The sequence below is a fragment of the Monodon monoceros genome, unplaced genomic scaffold, assembly GCF_005190385.1.
Source record: "Monodon monoceros isolate NGI ecotype Baffin Bay Population unplaced genomic scaffold, NGI_Narwhal_1 Super_Scaffold_9, whole genome shotgun sequence".
Classification (NCBI taxonomy): Eukaryota; Metazoa; Chordata; class Mammalia; order Artiodactyla; family Monodontidae; genus Monodon; species Monodon monoceros.
The window spans coordinates 25,171,502-25,193,653 of record NW_021703786.1 but is presented as its reverse complement, the minus strand read 5'-3'; the positions used below and the strand labels follow the sequence as shown (position 1 = coordinate 25,193,653).

General features: G+C 50.6%; 1 protein-coding gene across 5 annotated transcripts in view; it reads right to left on the bottom strand.

The window, feature by feature from the left end:
* Window positions 1–20,886, bottom strand: part of CCDC57 (coiled-coil domain containing 57) — a 107,588-nt gene extending 86,702 nt beyond the window's left edge. For 3 of the 5 annotated variants that reach the window (XM_029213204.1, XM_029213206.1, XM_029213209.1), the window contains exons 1-3: window positions 20,711–20,886; window positions 7,258–7,672; window positions 5,963–6,071 (exon numbers count right to left, since the gene is read on the bottom strand). In XM_029213204.1, coding sequence (XP_029069037.1) covers window positions 5,963–6,071; window positions 7,258–7,672; window positions 20,711–20,756 — 570 coding nt within the window. In that variant the 5' untranslated portion in view covers window positions 20,757–20,886. Of the gene's footprint in view, window positions 1–943; window positions 1,006–5,962; window positions 6,072–7,257; window positions 7,673–12,067; window positions 12,137–20,710 lie in introns of those variants that run through there. The other 2 variants (XM_029213205.1, XM_029213207.1) reach the window with 2 other exon arrangements.
* Between the last annotated feature and the right edge of the window lie 1,266 nt (window positions 20,887–22,152).

Here is a 22,152-nt window from a genome sequence, read left to right as displayed (position 1 = left end):
CCCATCCTCCAGGACTGGGCTGACAGGAGTTGCAGGATCACTGGCACCGCCTGCGGAGCCCAGGAGGCCACAGCACCAGAGCTGCCCACGCAGACAGCTAGACCAACACGGACAACCAATCGCCATGCCCGGGCAAGCCTAGCACGGGCAGGGCCACACGGCCCACCGTGCTGCCTCACACCTGAGCTGATCACGCGGCGGCGGGTTTTAGGATCACTGTCTCGGGAATCATCTCTGTCCTACCCAGGGTCATTTTCCCTGTTCCTCTGGGCGTCTTCTTATGTTGCTGGCATTTCTCTGTCTTGTAATCCTGCCTCAGTTATATGCTCCTACTCAGGAATGAGGCAATAAAAAGTTCACTGGGATGTTAAAATTAAAAACACCTGCTATTCATAAGAGACTGTTACAAAAAGGAAAAGGAAAGGCACAGAATGGGAGAAAAAAATTTTTTTTTGGCCACACCGCGTAGCATGCAGGATCCTAGCTCCCTGACCAGAGATCAAACCCATGCCCCCTGCGGTGGAAGCACGGAGTCTTAACCACTGGATTGCCAGGGAAGTCCTGGAAGAAAACATTTGAAATATATATACCTAAGAACTTGTTTCTGGAATATATATGCAGAACTCTTACATATCAGTAATGTAAAGACAAATAACCCAATTTTTTTAACTACAAGAAAGCTGAACAGACACTTCACAAAGGATATATGAATGGCCAGTAAGCATGTGAAAAGATGCTTAATCTTTGATCATCAGGGATAAGCACATTAAAACCACAGTAAGACACTACTACACAACCACTAGACTGGCTAAAGAGAAAAAGACTGACAACACTAAGTGCCAGCAAGGACGGGGAGCGACTAGAACTCTAATTGCTGCTGGTGGAATGTGACGCTACAACCATCTTGGAGGACAGCTCGGCAGCTTCTTAAAAAGTTACTCACAGCCGTAGTACACATCGCAGAAATTGCACTCCTGGTCATGTAGCCTGTGTCCATTCAAAGACGGCCAAGGATGCTCACAGCAGCCTCATTCGAAATGGCCCCAAACTGGAAAAGACCCAAGTGTCCAAAATGTGCATTGACAGAGAACGGAAAGAGACTAGCACCTCCACACAACACAGCACTGGCACCGAGAAGGAACAAGCTGCCAACTACATGACAACCATGAGCCTCAGACACGTCATGGTGAGAGAGAAGCCAGACAAAAAAGGGCACAGTGCGCGGCTCCATTCTCACAGGACTCCCCGAAAGACAGATCTCGCCACAAGCGGCAGGAAGCAGGCCAGTGGGGCCGGTGCCAGGGGTGCTGCTCCCTGACTGCAAAGAAGCACGTGGAACTTTGGGTGGCAGGAAAGTTCTGTCTTGGTTGTTACTCAAGTACCTGTGTTAAACCTTGTTGAACTGCACGCTTAACATGGGTGCATGGACTGTAGGAAATTACAGCTCAATTAAGTTGAATCTTCGCAGAGCCGACTGAGGGCGCTGCTTCCCTAATGTCAGATCTGCGCTGCAGACACCAGGGCCCACACAGCCGCCTTCCTTCTCCCCATGGGTAGTTCAATTTCTGTAAAGAAAACTGTGCTGAGCTTCTGCCTGGGGAAGGAGCTCCTGGCTGCTGGGCACTCCATCTGCACATGAGGGGTGTGGTTCGCGGCCCCAAATACAGACATCCACCTGCGCGTGCATGGCCCCTGGTGTCCCAAGGCCTAACCTCTCTGAGTCTGTAGGCCCACTGGCTGCGTTTCCCACGGGCCCACTCCCCAGCTGCTGCCCCCGCCCTCCCCGGGAAGGCTCAGGCTCACTCATCCGTGTGCTGAGGCCCTTCTCCTGCTCCCGTCACTGCTGTGGGTTCTCACTGTCCTTAGTCCTTTATCGTCTTGTTTACAGTGGTGACAGGAGAGCAGACACTCGTGGCTGATGTGCCCTATGGACAGGAGGTCTGGATACAGATGCAGAAATCACACACTGAGGGACAGAGTCAAACTGAAATGCACGTCCTGGAAAGCACAGCGCACGGAGAGCCCAGCACACTAGCAGGATTCCAGGTTTCTGACCAAGTAATGAGGCCCCTGCTTCTGAAGAGGCTTGGACAGACTCAGCTCCCTGAAGGAAAGAGTCGGGGAAGGCTGAACCCAGCCTGAGCGCGCCGGCAAGAATGGGCTCGTCTGCCTCCGCCCTGCAATAAACTCCATAGCAGCCTCCCTCCCCTCCTCGGAAGGTGGGGGGCCTCAGAGACACCATGCAGAAGTACAACTGAAAACATACTTTTTTTATCCCTTGAGAAGCAAGACGAAGTATAAGGGGTCACTCGAGTAACCCTTGTTGGGATCAGAATATGAAAATCATTGAGATTCACTCCTAACGCTACAAAATACTGAAGCACTTGGTTTCTGCTCAAAGTTCTGCAGTCTGTGGCTGCCAGGGGGCAGGAAGCCCTCGCACAGGCAGAGCCTGGCCCAGACCAGCGGGCAAGCATTTAGTGTCCTTGGTGAGGAAACAAGAAAGCCACCACCCCTGCAACGCGCTGCTGCGTCCAAGTCCACTCCCCATCCCCACTTCACCCCAGAGACACGCGGCTCAGGCCCGCCTCCCGACCACCCTCTTCTCTTGCTCCTGGGGGCCCCTGTCCTGCTAGTCCCCCACCCATGCCCCTGCCCCAGCCTGGATGGCTCCTCTGCCTACAGTCACCCTTTGGGGGTGCCCCAGGTTCCTAGCTCTGTACCCTGTGGCCCACCTGCTCCATCCTGACCTCCCAGTTTGTCCACCTGGGAGCGCAGAAGCCACTTCCTATGCAGCCCGACCAAGCGCCCTCCCCATCCTCCCTGTGTGGTTCCCCCATCTCCAAACAGGGCAAGTCATCCCGCCAGGCACTCAGCCCCAAACCAGATGTGTCCTCGGCGCCTGCCTCTCACCCCATCTCATCTATCAGCGTGTGCACTGGCTCTGCCGTCTAGGTGTATCCAGAACCTGCCAGTGGCTCAAGCCCCAGCCCCTCACCTGGGGCTGTGGCAGCCTCCTCCTGTCTCCCTGCCTCCCCAGTCCCACAGGCTGTCCTCAACCCAACAACAGAGGATCTTTTAAAAACTCAACTTGGCTCACAAGCCCCCAAGAGTTTCTCACCTCACTTGGAGCAAAGGCCATCCTCACGAGGGCCTACACCACTGCTATCTCAGCCCCCTTGAACTTGAACTCTGATGCCAACTGAAGGCGGGCTCACAAGTCCTCTTCTCAGGGTGCCCTTCCGGACCTGCCTATTAAAGATCAGCCCCATCCACCCTGCCTCCCTGTGTTATGCAGGTGATGTCCCTAGGATGCTACAGCCAGAGCCTGTAATGTTTGGGTGTCCACTGTGCCCCCACAAGGGCCAGCTCACTCTCAGGGCAGGTGGGGGCCCTGCTCAGCCCTAACCCCAGGGCCCGGGATGGTGTCTGGCAAAGTCTATTTGTTAAATGAATAAATCAATAAATCACTGTTTCTCCTCCAGTGGCTTCTAATCCTGTGACTGCTAACCAACAGTGAAAAACCTTAAGTCCACAGTCTACAGCTTACAAACTCAGCTCCCGTCATCTTATACTTCCTTTTTTGAAAATAAAAATCACTGTTACCATTGAATCAATTCTACCTTTGACAAGTCAATAATGAACACAAAGATCTTCAGAAAAAGGAGACGGGAAACCAGCCCAAAGGAAGCCCACAAAGCTGATGAGCAAGCACATAAGGCCCTTTCTTCAGTCACAGAGAGTCGGGCGTGGGCAGCACAGCCCTGAGGCTGGCGTGAGCCCCAGCTGTCCCTGAACCACACTAGGCAGCAAAGGCTGCCCAAGTTCCTGGCAGCAGCTCTGGACGGAGCCCAGAGCTGGAGAGTCCAGACGTCAAGTTTCCTTCCTTCCAGAGACAGGGCTGGTATAAAAACTCCCATCTGGAGGTGCCCTCCTTGTGGACAAGGGGGCTCAAAGCCTGAACAAGCCTGAGTCGGAGCAAGGGCTCTGAGTGTGGACAGGCTGAGAAGCCACCCACAGACCCAGCCCAACAACCACAACTCCCACCAGGGCACTGCTGCCTCCAAGTGCCACTGACTGTCCTGCTAACTGGGACACTCCCACCGCTGCCCAGAGCCCTTCCGAAACTCCTTCTTTGGAAGGGACTCCAATGCCACTTGAGGAAACCTCATGACTTAGATGAGTCATACCTGTCTTGATCACTCAGCTCAGGCCCCAGTGACCTTGGACTGTTTCAAAAAGTCAAACCCGCCCATAATGGAAAAAGTTCTTTGGTCCCTGAGGATTCCAAAAGAAAGTCCTCTGCAGGAAATTTCAAATGTTCTAAGCGATGATGGCATCATGGACCGTAAAATTCAAGCTTCCAAGAGGGGAAGGAAAGGGCAGGGCCCCCTCCTCCACCAGCCGTGTTTGGTAGATGCGGCCGTGCCTGAAAGCTCAGTCACAAGGACAGTTGTGTCCGTGGGCGCCTTCCATCCTGATGGGTACAGCACATCAGGATGCCGTCCTATCTCAGGACACTGACGCTATGCTGTGGGACAGAGAGCCCAGCAGTCAGGCCTCAGTCTGCCAGCTGACAGGTCTGTCCTCCTTGAGAACCGCTGACCCCAGTGCCCGAAAAGGAACCAGCACAGGCAGGCACACCATTCACATCTGCCCAGTGGCACATCCACTGGAGAGACTAGGGGCCTAGTTCAGAGCTCAATGGCTCAGTCAGCATCACTCCAAGGAGGGCAGAAGTGAGGACACAGACAGGTTGACTTCTAGATCCAGCTCCTCTCCAATATCACAGACACAAGTCTAAAAATAAGGCGTGGGCTTCCTTGGTGGCTCAGTGGTTAAGAATCCGCCTGCCAATGCAGGGGACACGGGTTTGAGCCCTGGTCTGGGAAGATCCCACATGCCGTGGAGCAACTAAGCCCGTGCGCCACAACTATTGAGCCTGCGCTCTAGAGCCCACGAGCCACAACTACTGAGCCTGCATGCCTAGAGCCCGTGCTCTGCAACAAGAGAAGCCACCGCAATGAGAAGCCCGCACACCACAATGAAGAGTAGCCCCTGCTCGCTGCAACTAGAGAAAGCCCGTGCACAGCAACAAAGACCCAGTGCAGCCAAAAATAAATAAATAAAATAAATAAATTTATAAAAATGAGGCGTGAGTTGTTATCCTGTGGCAGTATGACAGTACCTAAGAGTTCTCGCACTGGAATTGTCTTGGACTCAAATTACGGCTCTGCCACTTACTGAGGGGGATCTTGGGCAGGTTACTTAATGTTTCCCCTATCTGGAAAATGTAGAACAAAATTGTGTCTCTGTTGTGTTGAGCGGATAAATTCACACACAAGGAGCTCCATGAGGCAGTTTCCATAAACACCAGTCACTGCTACGATGACACAAGCTTGGCACATCCTGGAAGGAGACCAAGGGTACCCATGTCCTTGCATACACGCAGCCCTGCCAGACATGGACTTCGGCCATAAGTGTGAAGGATATCCTTCATCCAAACCCCAACATAGCTGAGTCTCTCAGACGTGTAGGCTGAGTTTCAATGACACCAAGGAGAAATTTTGGTGACAGGTTTAAGTGTCACCTGTCAGCTGATACATCTATATTTAAACTTATTTACTGCTTTGTTGAAAGAAGTACAGTTATCACAACTTGAGCTCCCAGCTCTTTTCCACAGTAAATAACTCAAACTTTAACTTCATAATACTTTTTTCTAAAATAAATAAAGGAGGAAATGTTTATTCTATTTGCAAGGAAAGAGAACCCTGGGGGAGTTACTACAGAGGAAGATTTAGACACCCCATCACACTTCCCCACAGATCACCATAAAGTAGAAATCTGTGATCCCAGGATACCATACGGCTAACAAAATGGTCTTCTCCAACTGGTACAATTTTGGTTTCAGAGAGGGCGGGCAGGGTGGGCACCTGAGGAGGAACTGGACCCCACGCCCTACCTGCCGCTGCAGGGCAAGTTCGCTGTCCAGCTCCTCCAGCCTCCTTTCCAGCTTCCACTTCAGGTTCCCATACTGCTCCCGCTGCTGGTCCAGCTCACTGTTCCTGTCACTGTGTGAAAAGTGCAGTTAAGAAAAGTAACACTGAAGAGTCTCCAAACTACTCATTTGCAGGGTCACCTTTGCAAACATGGGGTGACAGGTGATGCTTCACTTTTGCGGGGGTGGCTTTGGCAGGACCCAGGGGACCTACATGCTGCACCTGGACAGGTGACTGCCTGCAGAAGAGTACGTGATGTGGGATCCAGGCTCTCACAACACAATTCCCAAAGTGCCTAAGATACAATCAAAAGTCACTGGTCATACCAAGAACCAGGAAAATCTCTACCTGAATGAGAAAACACAATCCACAGATGTTAACACCAAGATGACACAGATGCTGAAATGATCTAACAAGGATTTTAAAGCAGCCGTCACAAAGATGCTTCAACAAGCAATTTTGCACAGTTTTAGGACAAATGGAAATCAGAAACTCTGAGCAAAGAAAAAGTAACAAAGAATCAAATGGAAATTTGAGAACTGAGAAGTACAATAACCAAAACAAAGGACACCCTGGTTGGGCTCAAAGGCCGAATGAACATGTTAGAGCAAAGAACCAGCGAAAAACAAAAGTTACCTGACCTGTTAATAGAAATAGACTGAAAAAAATGAGCAGAGCCTCAGAGACCTGTGGATAACAAAAGATGTAACACTCACATTATCATCACTGCAGTCCCAGAATGGAAGGAAAAAGAGGGTGGGGCCAAAAATGTACTTGAAGAAATAACGGTTGAAAATGTCCCCAATTCGGTGAAAAAGAACAGGCAGAAGACCTGAGGAGACACGTCACAAAACAGGGTACAGCACTTCAAGGCTGCAGCAGAGCGCACAGCTGAGGCCTGGTCTCCCTTCTCACCGTGAGTGGAGCCCACAAGCCTGACAGCAGCTTCAGGGTCTCAGTCGACTTGCCTCAAGTCAGCTCACTTAGCTTTGGATTTAAAATATATTCCACACCATTAAAATAATCATAAGCTCAAATATGTTTTATTAAAATGATATAGATTTGTAAATCATGGGGAAAAATTCCAAATAGTTGAACCAATCTCCACTAATTTCAGCCACACTGGGACCCAGAAAAAGACATCCAGGTGTGGCCCTGCTTGCCTTCCCTTGACAAACACTGGACAGGTGGGTGCCGGGCAGCGCTGTGGGGCCGGAGGCGTGTGGAGGGTCGGGGAGTGGGGTCCGCTGGCCCTCACCTGTGGACCCGCTCCAGCTCCAGGCGGTGTTCCTGCAGCCTCTGTTGGGACTGCTGCTGCAGATCCTCCACCCGCCGGGCTTCGCCGGCCAGCGCCTGCCTCAGCTTGGCCACCTCGATCTTGAGCTCGCTCACCTCGGCCTGCCTGGCCTCCTCCAGCCCACGGGCCCGGGCAAATGCAGCGTCGTAACGCTCCAGCTCCCGGTCCCGCTCCTCCAGCACCTGCAGGTTGTAGACAAAGTCCTCCCGCAGGCGTCGCAGCTTCCCCTGTGCCTCCTCCAGCTGGCGCTGAGCGTCCTGCAGGGCTGCCTCCTGCATCTGGGAGTGCTGGGCCTGCAGTGCTCGCCACTCCTCCTCCTTGCGAGCCAGCAGGGCATTCAGGGCCTGCTCTGTGGGCAGGGGCAGCATGTCGGCAGCTGCAGCAAAGAGGAGGCAGGCAACGGGTTCACCGTTAGGGACCCTGTCTTCCACAACACACACCTCAGATCCCCAACTAAGTGATCGCTGTCACCAAAGCAGGAGGATGCTCTGGCCAGTTACTGGCTTTCTGGTCACACTCTGAGTTCTGGAGAGCCAAAGGCAGCTCCCCTAGGCTCCAGCAGGGCAGGGGCATACTAGGCCCAGACCCCAAAGGCTCTTTCTACCCTATCCTCACCCTACAGCAGAGGGAACAGACAGTAAGTGCAGGATCACCGAGGTAAGAGAGGAAGGAAAGACAGGGAGTGTTGTTTGCTCATCTACAAAAGCTAGGTTCTTTAAAATAGTTTCATAAAGTGCTCTCTCCATTTTGCAAATAAAAAAATGAGGCCGCTCAGTAGCTGAGCTGTGACTGGCCCCAGGTGGCCCCTGAGCCAATGCCCCTTCCCACACCCATGCTCTACTCCTGGAGCTGGAATGCAGGCTCCCTGAGATCCACCACCCAGAAGCAGGCTCCTCTGTTCTTGTGTCTCCAGTCCATCGTGCACTGATACTTTTGTAAAACACAATAAAGTGCTAGAAGAAAAAATGAAAATTAAAAAAACGAAGATATATAATACACAACTCCGATTTTTTAATTATTAGATTCAACAGCATAAAACTACTTTGTCAAGTTGCCAACAAGTGTCTGAAGACCTCTTGCTTCCCGTCTCCACAGAGGATGGCCCACAAGGGGCAGGGCCGGGGAGGGTTGCTCCCCACCAGGGCACCTCCACCACTGTCCTGCTCCCATCACCTGGCAGAGATGGGGTGGATTCTGATACGCAGAACCGCTGGTGGGGGTGGAGGGGGGAATCTCCTGGGCTTGACTTATGCAATGTGTCCGAGGCTATGGGTCAGGCCCTGCCAGCTACACAACAGGCCCAGAAGGCATAAAGGCTGGCACAGGTGCCACTGGCATCTTCTGGGGTAGAGGGTGGCATGTGAATGATGCCCGGCTCTGAGAGTGCTTTTCCAGGAAGGCCAGGTGGGGTCTGAGGCAGGCATCCAGCAGTGACTTTTGTGTATCATTGTCCCTAAAGAGTCTGAAATGTCTGATTCATTTTAAGTGGGTCTTTTTTAAGAGGAAAAAGACAAACTGTCCCAGGCCATCTCAACCCACAGGGTCAATACACATTCATGGAAACCCTCTTGGACAGAGGAACAAGATTTCAGGGGCCTGAGAAGACACCCTGCAGGTTGTGGAGGTTCCATGCAGCCCCTCCCAAGGGGCACCAGCAGCATGAATACTGGTCCCCCTTGGTCAATGTAAAGCAAATATCCACAAACTAACTCAGAAGCAGGAACAGGAGAACCTGAGGGTCTTTTTTAAAATTTATTTTTAACATTACATTTACAGCAAACACTCTCTAAACCAGAAAGAGGACTACTTTTTTAGAGACATGAAGTTCATTTCACTCCTGAATTACTGATAACAAAAACCAACAACAGAGGGACTTCGCTGGTGGTCCAGTGGTTAAGAATCTGCCTAGCAATGAGGGGGACACCAGTTCAATCTCTGGTCAGGGAACTAAGATCCCACATGCCGTGGGGCAACTAAGCCCACGTGCCACAACCAGAGAGCCTGCATGAGGCAACTACAGAGCCTGCGCGCTCTGGAGCCCACGCACCACAACGAAAGATCCTGCGCACCGCAACCAAGACCCAACGCAGCCAATAAATAAATAAATAAATAAATATTAAAAGAAAACAAACCAACAAAGTTCTACAACGAAACCTTACTTTCTAAAACCCAGCGGAGGTAAGAAATGAACAAATTTTTCATTTTACACAACGTTTTGATGGCATCAGGTTTACTGCGATTGAACTCTTCGTAGGACCTCAATTCAAACACCTGCAGAGTTGCTGTCACCAGCACTGCTCTCCTCAGACAGCCCAAGTCTTGCTTAGCTTATGAGCGGCAGACTCTTTGCCCTGTGAAAGGTGATCACTAATAACAGAACTCATAAAACTCTAGAGAAAAGCAACAAAAAACCAAAAAACAAACACACACACACACCCTACCAAACAATTATCTGTGTAATCAAAATTACTACTATTAACATCTTGGAAACAAAATGAAAAAAAAAGTAAAGTGGTCTGGGTTAGTATTTAGAGACTCCCAAAATATTCTGTCAGGACTAAAGAAACAATAAGGTACGTTTTCTGGAAGAAGATGCGTGTTACGCGCTTGTCTACCCCCGTGGACAGTGGGAACGTGAAACAAGCTTTTGAGACATTTGTTTCTCACAGCTCAGCAGAGCAGTGCTCAGAACACAGAAAGTAAAATAAGAAACACACGATGAGGGAATTCCTGGTGGTGCAGTGGTTAAAGATCTGCCTGCCAGTGCAGGGGACACGGGTTCGATCTCTGGTCCGGGAAGATCTCACGTGCCGCAGAGCAACTAAGCCCGTGAGCTTAGTGTGCCACAACTACTGAGCTCACAACTACTGAGCCCGCGCGCCTAAAGCCTGTGCTCCACAAGAGGAGCCACTGCAATGAGAAGCCCGTGCGTGGCAACGAAGAGTAGCCCCCACTCGCCGCAACTACACAAAGCCTGTGTGCAGCAACGAAGACCCAATGCAACCAAAAATAAATAAATAAAATTGATTAAAAAAAAAAGAAACACACGATGAACGTTAGGAATGGGCAATGAAGGCCAGGTAATTATTAAATATTGAGCAATGCATCTGACTAAGGGCTTGCTGGAAGGCAAAGCACAAAGGAAAACAGCATCCATCATAGGATTTGCATCTTTCATGAGGAAAAAGCAAGGCAGTTTCCCAGGTGAAGCTGTCGGCGTTTAGATCTAAATGAATTCCTTACGATAAGGGAAACAAATTGTGCAGGACAGGGCCTGGCAAGCTTTCTCCCTTTCCTGGCCAGTCGGTAAATATTGAGGGCTTGGTGGGTCATAGGGTCTCTACTGATGCCCCTCAACTCTGTGTGAAAGCAGCCACAGAGGACAGAAAAAGTATAGGCTGAGCCTCTCCCACAGGCCTGCTGTGCTGACCTCCAGACACTTGTGCAGGGGACGCTTTTATCAGCACCTGTGTGACAAATACTATCATTTCTTAAGGCTGGTCCTCGCAGCCCCTAATCCTCAGGGGTCCGCGATGATCTCAATCTAGACAGAAACATCCATCCACAACTCCCCGGTGTCCACTGGGGGTGCAGGCCAGCCTCACGGAGGGGAGGAGGCACATGCCCTTCCAGCCCAGCCTGTCTCGGGGTGACTGCACCAGAGATGCGGAGCAAAGGGAGAGGGCACAGGCACAAGAGGCTGAGGGAGAAGGAGGAGAACGCAGGGCCTTGTGGGGTTGTGATACAGCAACAAACACTGGTCTTCATCCACGGTTTCTGGCACAAGGCTCCTAAAACCCTATTTCCTGAGTGACAGAAGCTACAGGGGCATCTTTAGTTAGTTTTTGTTCCTAGTTCCTGAAATAACTCCTGAAATGTCTCCCATTATTCATAACAAACCTCTTTCAACCACACCTGAGTCTATGTTAATGAGGTGATTTTGGAAAGCCCCTAGATAACCAATGGTTGGGGGCTGGTTGCCAGGGGAACCGGAGGGTTGGAACTTGCACCTCCACCTCCCAACTTTCAGGGAAAGGAGAGGAGCTGGAGGCTGAATCAATCACCAGTGGCTAATGGTTTAATCAATCAGGTTTAAAAATCCTGCCAGGTGGGCCTCCAACCCACAATCTGGACAGGATTGGCAAACAATCTAGGCATGTTGCAGCAAAAATAGAAATGAAGTTTTCCCTCTCCTGAGAACAAGAAAAATAAAGGGAACAGTGAACAGGCTAGACAAGAAACATAACCTGGCCTGAAAGAGTTAATCACTCCTAGTTTTAACTGTTACTAATCTGTAGTGTGTGTAACTAGATTTGTACTTCACAAAGCTAACCTATCACTCTTTAACACTATGTGAATGACATCCTGCACTCCCTTGTAGCATCTGCATTTCAGAAAGAAGGTCGCAGGCCGATAACCAAGAGACAAACGGACCCAACAACCCAATTACCAGGCTGCCTGAGGCCAGCTGTGGCCGTTTTAGAAATAATGCAGGAAAAAGAATGCAAGACCTTCACTACTTTTGATCCTTATCATATAGGCCTGACTGCAAGCCCCACATGTAAATCTTCTCTGATTCCCCGAGGAGCAGGGGCACAGTTCTTGAGGTGCCAGCATGCCACGTCTCTCCTTTGCCTGGCAGAGAAATAAAAGCCTCTCTATTTCTTTTCCTCCAAATCTCTGTCTCCGTATTTCTATTCGGCATTGGTGCACAGGGAGCCAAGGTTTCTGGCAACAGGCACAGGTGCATTTCTTTAAGAAGGTTACTCACCCAAAAGACATCTTCCAAACACAAAAACTCAAAACCCAAAACCCAAAACCTGCTTCCCTGGTAGCGCAGTGGTTAAGAACCCGCCTGCCAATGCAGGGGATACAGGTTCAAGACCTGGTCCAGGAAGATCCCACATGCCGCGGAGCAGCAAAGCCCGTGCGCCACAACTACTGAGCCTGCGCTCTGGAGTGCGCCAGCCACAACTACTGAGCCCGCATGCCACAACTACTGAAGCCCGCGCACATAGAGCCCATGCTCCACAATAAGAGAAGCCACCGCAATGAGAAGCCCATGCACTACAACGAAGAGTAGCCCCCGCTTGCCACAACTAGAGAAAGCCCGCGCACAGCAACAAAGACCCAATGCAACCAAAAATAAAAAATAAATTTAAAAAAAACAAAACAGGGGCTTCCCTGGTGGCGCAGTGGTTGAGAGTCCGCCTGCCGATGCAGGGGACACGGGTTTGTGCCCCGGTCCGGGAAGATCGCACATGCCGCGGAGCGGCTAGGCCCGTGAGCCATGGCCGCTGAGCCTGCGCGTCCGGAGCCTGTGCTCCGCAACGGGAGAGGCCACAACAGTGAGAGGCCCGTGTACCGCAAAACAAACAAACAAACAAAAAAAACAAACCCAAAACCTGTCTCTTTGCTGCAAAATGAAACTAAGCACCGAAGGTCAGCAACACCTCCCTGGGGAAATCCAGGGGACGGTCCCTGGAACGAACAGACCAAGCAGATGCTCAGACTCCTCTACAGGCTTTCAGTACTGGCAAGGGGCCAACGAGGCACAGGCAAAACGTCCCTCTGGACTTACCTCGTGGCTGGCAACCAGGTTCACTTTGCCCCCCACACAACAAGCCTCGCTTAGACACCGAGGTTGCAGCAAAGAGGGTGTTTATTTGCAAGATAATCAAATCTCAAATCCACCTCCCCAGAGGCAAGGGGCTCGGGGTATTTATGGGATCAGGAATAAAGAAGCAGGGCAGTCAGAGGCAAGCTCATGAGGAAAGGTGATTGAAAAAAGGTTTGGTAATCGGTCTGCACAGGTGTAACTAGGCTACAGGCCTCTGCACGTTTTGAGGGTGGAGTTTTCGACCCTCCAGTGTTAAAAGGTCACCAAGCGGACACTCCTACATGCCCAGTTGGAGGGTTGATGGTCCTATCCAGTCTTAACTGGCTCAGCTTGAACTAGACACAGCTGACTCCAAGTTCCTGGAAAACAACTCAGGCAAACATCTTATTGTTTAGGCTACATGCTGCTCCGAGGACATGCAAGTCTTAAAACTACCTTGATTAGTGAAGGCAGGTGAATGGGTTTGACTAATTATTATGCACGGTTTCAAAAGCATCCATAAAAATCCCTGAACTAGCAGGTTTGGAGAACTTCTGGGCTGGTGAAGGCGTGGAAGTGTGGAGGGCAGTGTGCCGGGAGAGCGAGCATGGGAGCTCCCGGCCCCTCCCACCCACCTTACCCTGTGTCTTCCATCTGGCAGCTCTGAGTTGTATCCGCTTATAATAAACTGGTGATCTAGTAAGTAAAGCGCTTCCCAGAGTTCTGTGAGCTGCTCTAGCACATTACTGAACCTGAGGAGAGGGGTCATGGGAACCCTGATTTACAGCAGTCGGGCAGAGCATAGGTGACAACCTGGACTTGCAACTGGCATCCAGAAGGGCAGCATCTCGTGGGATCGGCACTAACCCCAGGCAGTTAGTGTGGGAACTGAGTTAAACGTAGGACACCCACTCTGTGTCCACCGAGAATCTGAGAATGCTTGATGGAGGAAGCGCCCCCTGACATGTGGCATCGGACAGGAAGCAAGCGTCCTGAGTGTGAGGGCAGGGAGGGAGGACGAACTCGGAAGCAGGGTCCTAATCAGAAGGGACGGCCGAACTCCACAAGTGTCCTGATAGAGCTGTCCTAACCAGGGACAGCGTGGTGGCCTCCCCGCAGGGCTCTGGGGCAGAGCAGAGCTCTGCCGGGGCAGACCTTGGGCACAGCCCCGGTCTCCACCACCTCTCCTGCTAGGCAGTCGCACCCTGCCTCGCCCAGCACCCACAGGCCCAGTGCGGCCATGTCAGCCTCTCCTTAGCTGCATCCATCCAGGGCCTGCTTGCCATCTCGAGTTAACAGGGTGCTGACAGAAACCCTGAGCCTGCCACCCTCAATTCTGCACGCACCCACCCCTGTTGCCCTCAGCTCGCCGATGGCACCCCTCTCCACCCAGCTGCCCAAGCTGAACACCAGGAACTAGCCTGGATTTCCTGCTGTCTCTCATCCCCCCCCCACCACACCTCAGCCACCATCATCCCTCACCTGGAGTCTTGCTGACTCCAGACCATGAACTGGCCCCTTTGCTCCACACTTGCCCTTTCAGAGCCACCAAAGGAATCTTAAAAAAAAAAAAAAAAAAAGCCTAACTGCCCCCCGCCCAGCAGTGCTTCCGGTTCCTCGGTCCACTTACAACACTTGGATCGCTACATTCAGGGCTGGGATGTGCCGAATGGTTCCCCCTCCCACCCCGTCAGTCAATCTCAATCCAGCTGCCCCTCTGCCTGGAATGCTCCACCCAACCCACAAGCAGGCTCCTTCCTGTCACTGAGACCAACTCAAGGATCACTCCAGGAAATCCCCCCTCAGCTTCGACCCAAACTGGTGCAATGCCGTAGACCTATCCAAATTCTCTGCGGGGCACTTACCAGGAGCGGGTGGATTATTGCTTATGTTATCATTCTTCCCTACACGTTCCACGTTGTATCCCATACTTGGAACTCCAGCACACAGGAGGCGCTCAAAAGTATGTACTAAATAACTAAATGGTAAAAACTATCACATGGCGGGCTTCCCTGGTGGCGCAGTGGTTGAGAGTCCGCCTGCCGACGCAGGGGACGCGGGTTCGTGCCCCGGTCCGGGAAGATCCCACATGCCGCGAAGCGGCTAGGCCCGTGAGCCATGGCCGCTGAGCCTGCGCGTCCGGAGCTTGTGCTCCACAACGGGAGAGGACACAACAGTGAGAGGCCCGCGTACCGCAAAAAAAAAAAAAAAAAAAAGTAAAAAAACTATCACATGACAACACATAAACATGGGGCTCTGGGGCTACAGCAGAGGAACCGGGGAGGCAGGTATCTTTGTTCCCCCAGGGCCCTTCCGAACCACTCCTCCTCCTCCTCCAAAGGCTCGGCTTCCTTAAAGTACCCACAACCCTGTGTACTAGGTGGTCTCAGAGCCCAGGTGGCTCTACCACAGAGGATGACCCTGCATCCGCTGAGGTGCCTGGCCCACCTCTGCTACCCCGTCCATGGTTTCCCCCACTCCAAAATACCCAAGCACCCCACACTCTGATCGCCAGCCCTCTCTGTTCAGATTCGGTCACTCTAGATCAACAATAACTTGATCTTTAAGTGTGTTATTGGATGTATCAATGAACTACAGGAAAACTAAGGACATTCACTTTAAAAAGTTTTGAATTCAGTAAAAACTGGAGTTATTGGCTTCCAGTTCAGTCAGTTGCCAAGTATTTCCCCCAGGTAGACAGCCGAGGGGATTCCCCAGGTATGTCCTGAGGTCACCACACTCTGTTCTGTATGCCAATCCCTGGCACTTTGAAGGAGATAACAAATGTTTGTTACTACTCCAGTTAGGATGTATATCATTGTAGCCAGAAAAAAAATGATACTATGTAAAATTCTCATAAACATAGCAAACATTCTTAAATTCATTCATTTAACAAGTATTTATTTAGCACTTACTACATGTCAGGTGCTGTTTCACCTGCTGGAGACACGGGCCAGGTCCCCACACCAACGGGTTGTCATCCCTACTGGGACAAGACAGAGATGCACGGAAACAAAGGGGCAGAGGAGGTAACTTCCCACATCACTAGCATGGCCGGAGACGCAGGGCTGCTCGGGTCAGAGGTCAGGGAGGCCCTGCCCAGAGGGAAAGGCAGGAAGGGGCTCTGCTCAGCCTTCAGGAGGCTTACACATCCTGTTCAGCCCGTGGCCCCTGCCCTGGCTGCAAGCCTCCCAGGACCACTGGGAAACCAGGGTTCCAGCAGGTCAGCCTGGCCACCAAGCTCAAGAAAAGCCCGGAGTGGAATAACAAGGCGACTCGATGACCTCCACAGTTGGGCGTTCACCCACACTAACTGACGTCTAATGGCTGGCCCCCCCAAACCCCAACATATACACAAAGCCAGCTGACTACAGTGGGGCTGCGTGAGTGCGAGCTGGCGCGTGGCCTAGTGAGTTCTGGGGTCTGGCAGTCTTGTCAACAGAAATTGGCGTACACACAGACCACCCACATGCCTGTGCACACTCACAGGCAAAGAATCAGGATTTAAGCAAATACACAACTTTAAATGATGCCGATGCTACTGTGATCTTTGATGAAATGCCTGAGTCATCACTGCGGTTCTTTACAGAGAGAGCACACGGAGGTCTGTGACGTCAACGGGCCTCCCTCCTCTGAGGACCGTCCGTAGGCTCGCCTCTTAAATGCATCGGTCACACAGCCACCCATGGAAATTGCTCTTCTAGTACAGAAATCTGACCACGTGATACTGTGCCCATGGCACGTGGCCTTTTCAAAAGAAAGTTCAACCTGTTTGGCACAGTATATGAAGAGCCCTAGGATGGGGCCTGGCCCATCTTGCCCACCACAGCTCCCTCTGGACCTCCAGCCGGTCCCCAGAGAGAAACCAGCTTCTACTGTGTATGCTCCGCTGGACCTCGACGTGCCCAGTGCTATGCTCCTTTCCCTCCCACCCCATCACAGACAGCCTGCCCTGCATCCGTCACAAATCCTAAAAGCCCCAAGGCTGAGAATAATCGGCTTTTATTAAAGGTCACAGATTCAAAATCTGGACCCAATCTGTCTGTCAGCCAGCAGGCATCCCCAGCAAGCACCCAGTTTACAGGAGGGACCACACAAAACCTCTGGGGCAACTGGAGAAATCTCCGGGAAGGGCGGGGGGAGCGCACTGTCAACTCGTCTTGGCCCACGGCGTTCACGGTCTTCTAAGAGAAGCAGTGGGGTCAGCAGGGGATGGACCAGGACTGTGCTAGGTCATCTCATCACTCTGATGTTCTCATCTGTAAAATGTTGAGCTTTCTAAACTTTTTTTTTTTTTTTTTTTTTAATCTAAGGGGGATATTTACCTGTTAGTTCTGAAAGGCACTTGGAAATTCTGGGTCTTAGGGAGATGGAAGTTACTCGTCATGAAAGCCATGGTTTCCCAAACATGGAAAATTTGCAGGCTGCAAACAGACACAAGCAGCAGAGGCCCTATCTGAAGACCACCTCAGTCATGAGTGAGTTCGAATGCACCCCTGGTGTCAAGATGCCGCCACAGACTATACAGTGGGGTGTGGAAGAGCTCGGGCACTCACTTACTCTCTCACCCAAAACCCAGCAGTGGTCTGCAGCAGTTGACCCTGACCATGCAGGCCCAGTCTTGTCAGATCAAACGGAGCATTGAGAAAGAGGCTCAGAAATTGGCGCGTCCAGGCATTGAGAGACTCTGAGGTGTCTCTTCACAGATTACGACAGGGCCAGGGCTGCAAGGAGGATCTACAGCCAAGCATCTCCTAACAGCCAACATCATACTTACAAGAGTTCGGGGCAAAGGATGAGGCCTAAGAAACCATATGTGAAAAGGAGCTCCATGGAAAAGAAGGAGCTTTCCAAGCCAAGTGGGCTCTGCAGAGGGGCTTGCCCCGCCCTGGCGGGGCCCCACCTCTCCAGCAAGCTGGCGGCAGCGACTATAAGCTGGGTATACAGGACGGAGCCTGGGAGGATGATTTCATCCTTGCCAATCTCACCCCTTGCCAAGATGACCAAATCAGAGAGGAACCCATAGGCTACCCAATTGCAGATGTGACAGTAGAACTAATCACACTTTTGTTTGTCTGACCAAAAACTTGGAGCAATTGTTTTAGAATAAACACTTGACAAGTACTTTACTGAAAAAACATTGCATGACCTCAGTAAAACATAAGCAGTTGCAAACTCTAAAATGTACAAAAAAGGACCATTTGTAAAGGCTAAAAGTCAGTCCCTAGACGCTCACAAACAAGCCATTTAGGCACAATGGCTGGGCAAAGAGACACCTAAAGCAGAGGTTTCTTTTTATCTCCTTCCTCTGAAGGACTGTGGCTCCAGATACATTTGGCTTTCCACTCAACCACCATTCCTAATGCAGAAAACCCAAATCTACTTTGGTAAGGCATGTTGTCTTACTGGTGCTCTGTAAATATATTCAAAAAGCTGAATTTATAAAACATTTTTGTGGGACTTGAAAGAAATTCCAGAGGTGGCTCATCTCTGCACTCAGGACAGGGGACTCAGTGCTGGCACCCTCTGGAATCCCAGCATGAACTAAACTCGGTATAGACAATTTTTAAGGGGATCGAGGGGATGAAAATTAGGGGCCTATGACCCAAGCCTTTTCTCCTGTCCTTCACTGACTGCCAAACAGTACCCATGACCATTTGTAAAACCTGAGAGAGATGAGCAGCAGATAGATCTTAATTCAATCACCGGAACTTGCTTGGGGTGAGGGATACTGCTACAGTGAGGGGAACAGAGTGCTTTTTATTTGAATTTACAGCTGCCAGATTCCCTTGCCTCTCCCCGCAAAAAAGCGAATAAATGATAAAATAGAAGTTTGAATAGTCTTGTAGTTAAGAGCTGATACTGTGCTCACTTTTAGAACCACATAAATGTTTCACATACCAAAACTTAAAATCAATAAGGAATCGGGAATTCCCTGGCGGTCCAGTGGTTAGGACTCCGTGCTTTCACTGCCAAGGACCTGGGTTCAATCCCTGGTTGGGGAACTAAGATCCCACAAGCCACGCACTGCAGCACACACACACAAAAAAAATCAATAAGGACTCAAAGTGAAATATAATCAGAAACAAATGAACCTCACTTTATTACAAATTAATAACATAAACACACTAAGACAACTTTGTAAAACAGCATTTTAACTACATATTCTAAGGAAAAAAACAAAAACAACCACATGCAAATATTATATTTTAGCAGGTTTGTTTTTCACACAAATATGGATTGGTAATACTGAAATTACTTTATATGCGGTCTAGGATTGAGCAAAAAGGTAAACGTACTGAGGACAATAGGAGCCAGAGTTAGAGGAAAAGGAATGTAGAATGAACCCTGTGGTGATGGATTGGAATTGGAAGTAATAATATAAACTCAGTTTTTAGTATGTACAGATATATGGATATAGAAATAGATACGGATGTATACAGTGTACACAAATACATGTTTCCCAGCTCGCCCTTTGAGAAAGCCAAAAAGCAATGACACTCCAGTAGCAATAAGCATACCTCCCCCAGATCTTGGTTTCTAAAAAAAACATCTAAACTAAAAGGAACCAACACTCCTTAGAGAAATGACTGACTCCAGGCTAGGTTAAGGAAAGCACAAAATGAGTCCAGAATATCTTGTGGTGTCAGAAAATAAGTAAGTGCTCAAAATGTTGAGGACAGGCTAAAAGCACAGAGGCCAACTTGAATGGGCTAAATTTGGACAACAGTGCAACAAAATAAATGATAGTAATGGATTATAACCTATGAAATAAAAATAAAATGCCTATACCAAGAAATAACTGAACAAATTAAAATATGGAAAAGTTCTTCCTTACAGTACAATTCCAACTTATAAAAGCAGAAATAATGGAAATGGAAAAATTACCATGTGGCAAATGCAACACTTATAATTGTTTCAGAAAATGCTCACTTCTGGACGCTAAAATTACTCGTTGGCAGTATGGTTATAAACAAGATATTTGCTATTTAGAAAGGGAAAAAGGGTAACTTGATGAGGGAAACACCTTGTAGACATCACCTAAAACACACGACCAAAGTTAGCATCAGCAGTAATGGGACAGATCAGCATGAGATGACTCCTGATAAGATGCAGAGAAAAACACAATTTCACTGGTAAGCTTTTTCTTAATAAAAATGCATAACTTAAAAGTAATCACAAAGGAACATGAGATAAACCCAAACTGAGGGGCATTCTGCAAAATAACTGACTCATAAAAGTCAAGGAAAGACAGAGGAAGTGCTCCAGATTAACGAATAAGAAGACAAAACACGGATGGTGCTGGATTGGATCTTGTAAAAGACTAAAGTCATTCGTGGGATAATTGCTGAGTGAATAAATCCTATACATTAGATCATAGTTTTGTATTAGTGTTAGTTTCCTTAGTTTGCTAAAATGAACTATGGTAACATAAGAGGTTAACATTTGGGGGAATCTCGGCAAAAGGTAAAGAGGCAATCTCTGTACTCCTTTTGCAACTCTTTTGTAAGTCTCAAATAATTAAAAAAAAAATCACTCTGGACCAAACTCTCTCATCTCTGCAGCACCCACCTCTTCAGGTTCCTGGAGGGGTCGAATAAACACTAGAGCACTCGAAACAAATTGTGCCGGCAGAGAACGCCCCCGGCCCTCCCACCCAGCGCACTGCGTCTGGCAGGACTTGAACGTCTCGGGTTTTTTCAAGGAAAGCAAAGACGCCCGTGAAAAGCGAGCCGAGAGGCGGAAGCCTCCCGCGCTGCGGGCCCCTGAGGCCCCTCGGCTGCTCCCCGCGCCGCCCCCGCGTCCGCGCCTCACCCAGAACGCCTGCTACGAGCAGCCTCCGGTCCCGCGGCGTTGCCATGGTGACCCGAGTCCTTCTGCCGCTATCCGGGCGCGCTTGGTGCACTGCTCGGATCCCGCCGGCTGGAAACGCGAGCCCCGACGCCAGGTTCCGGGTTCCTCCCCCCCACCCCCCCACCCCGGCCCGAGCGCAGGTGCAGCCGAGGGAGGAAGGCCTAGGACTATCAGTGGGTGGCGGGTGGACGGAAGGCGGCCGAGGCTTCCCGGCGCGACAGCCGCCCCTCGTCCAGCTGGGCTCCACGATCCCGCCCGTCTCGCAACCCCGAAGCTGTTGGAGGCTCCGACGGGTCGGGATGTGGGACTGCACGGAGCGGGGCGGTACTGTACCTGGGAGGGGAGGGGTCCGGGCTGTAGAGAGGCAGTGATGGGCACAGAGGCGGGGTGACATAGTCTTTGGTCCAGCCTCTCCTCTCCATCTGTGTTTTCTCCACCCTGATGGCTTTCTGGCTGCCCAGGGCCAGTCGCCAAGCTGTTCCTGCCAGTGCTGGACAAAAGTCCCAACCCTCTGTTTTAGGAGGCAGCTCTTGGAGGGAGGTCCAGGGGTTATTAAGTATCAGGCAGATCAGGGGCTTCCCTGGTGGCGCAGTGGTTGAGAGTCCGCCTGCCGATGCAGGGGACACGGGTTTGTGCCCCGGTCCGGGAAGATCCTACATGCCGTGGAGCGGCTGGGCCCGTGAGCCATGGCCGCTGAGCCTGCGCCAACGGAGCCTGTCTGTGCTCTGCAGCGGGAGAGGCTGCAGCGGGAGAGGCCGCAGCGGTGAGAGGCCCGCGTACCGCAAAAAAAAAAAAAAAAAATCAGGCAGATCAATAATTCAAGCCTCATGGAAAATGAAAGATGTGATCCTATCAGTGCACAGAAACCACGTGAAAATAGTCCTGCCTGCCTGGAGGAGCCACAGCGGGTCCCCATGACCTTTAACCTACATCCCATAGGCCCTGGGCAGCCTCACGGCCTCCAGACCAGGGTAACCTGCTTGACGGTCCAGCTTCAAATCCCAATTTCACTCCTCTTGTTACAGCTTTCTGGGACTCTGTTTGCTACTCCATAAACTAGGGATAACACCCTCCATTCCTCATAGATTTGAACAACATGTGAACTACATGGGTGCTAGTTCAGTCCCAGTGAAGGGCCTCAGGGGTGTATGTATGTAAACCCAAAGGGCCAAGAGGATACACCCCTTTGAATAAAGACAAATCCTAACAATAAATATGATCTCTGCACCTCACCATCTATGCCCCAAAACCTGACCCACCCCACCATAACCATATCCCTGCAATTACCCCAACAGTAACCCTAACCCAAGCCCTGACCCTGACCCCAACACTAAACCTAACCCCAACCCTCACCCTGACCCTAACCCCTAACTCTGTGACAACCCCAACACTAATCCTAACCC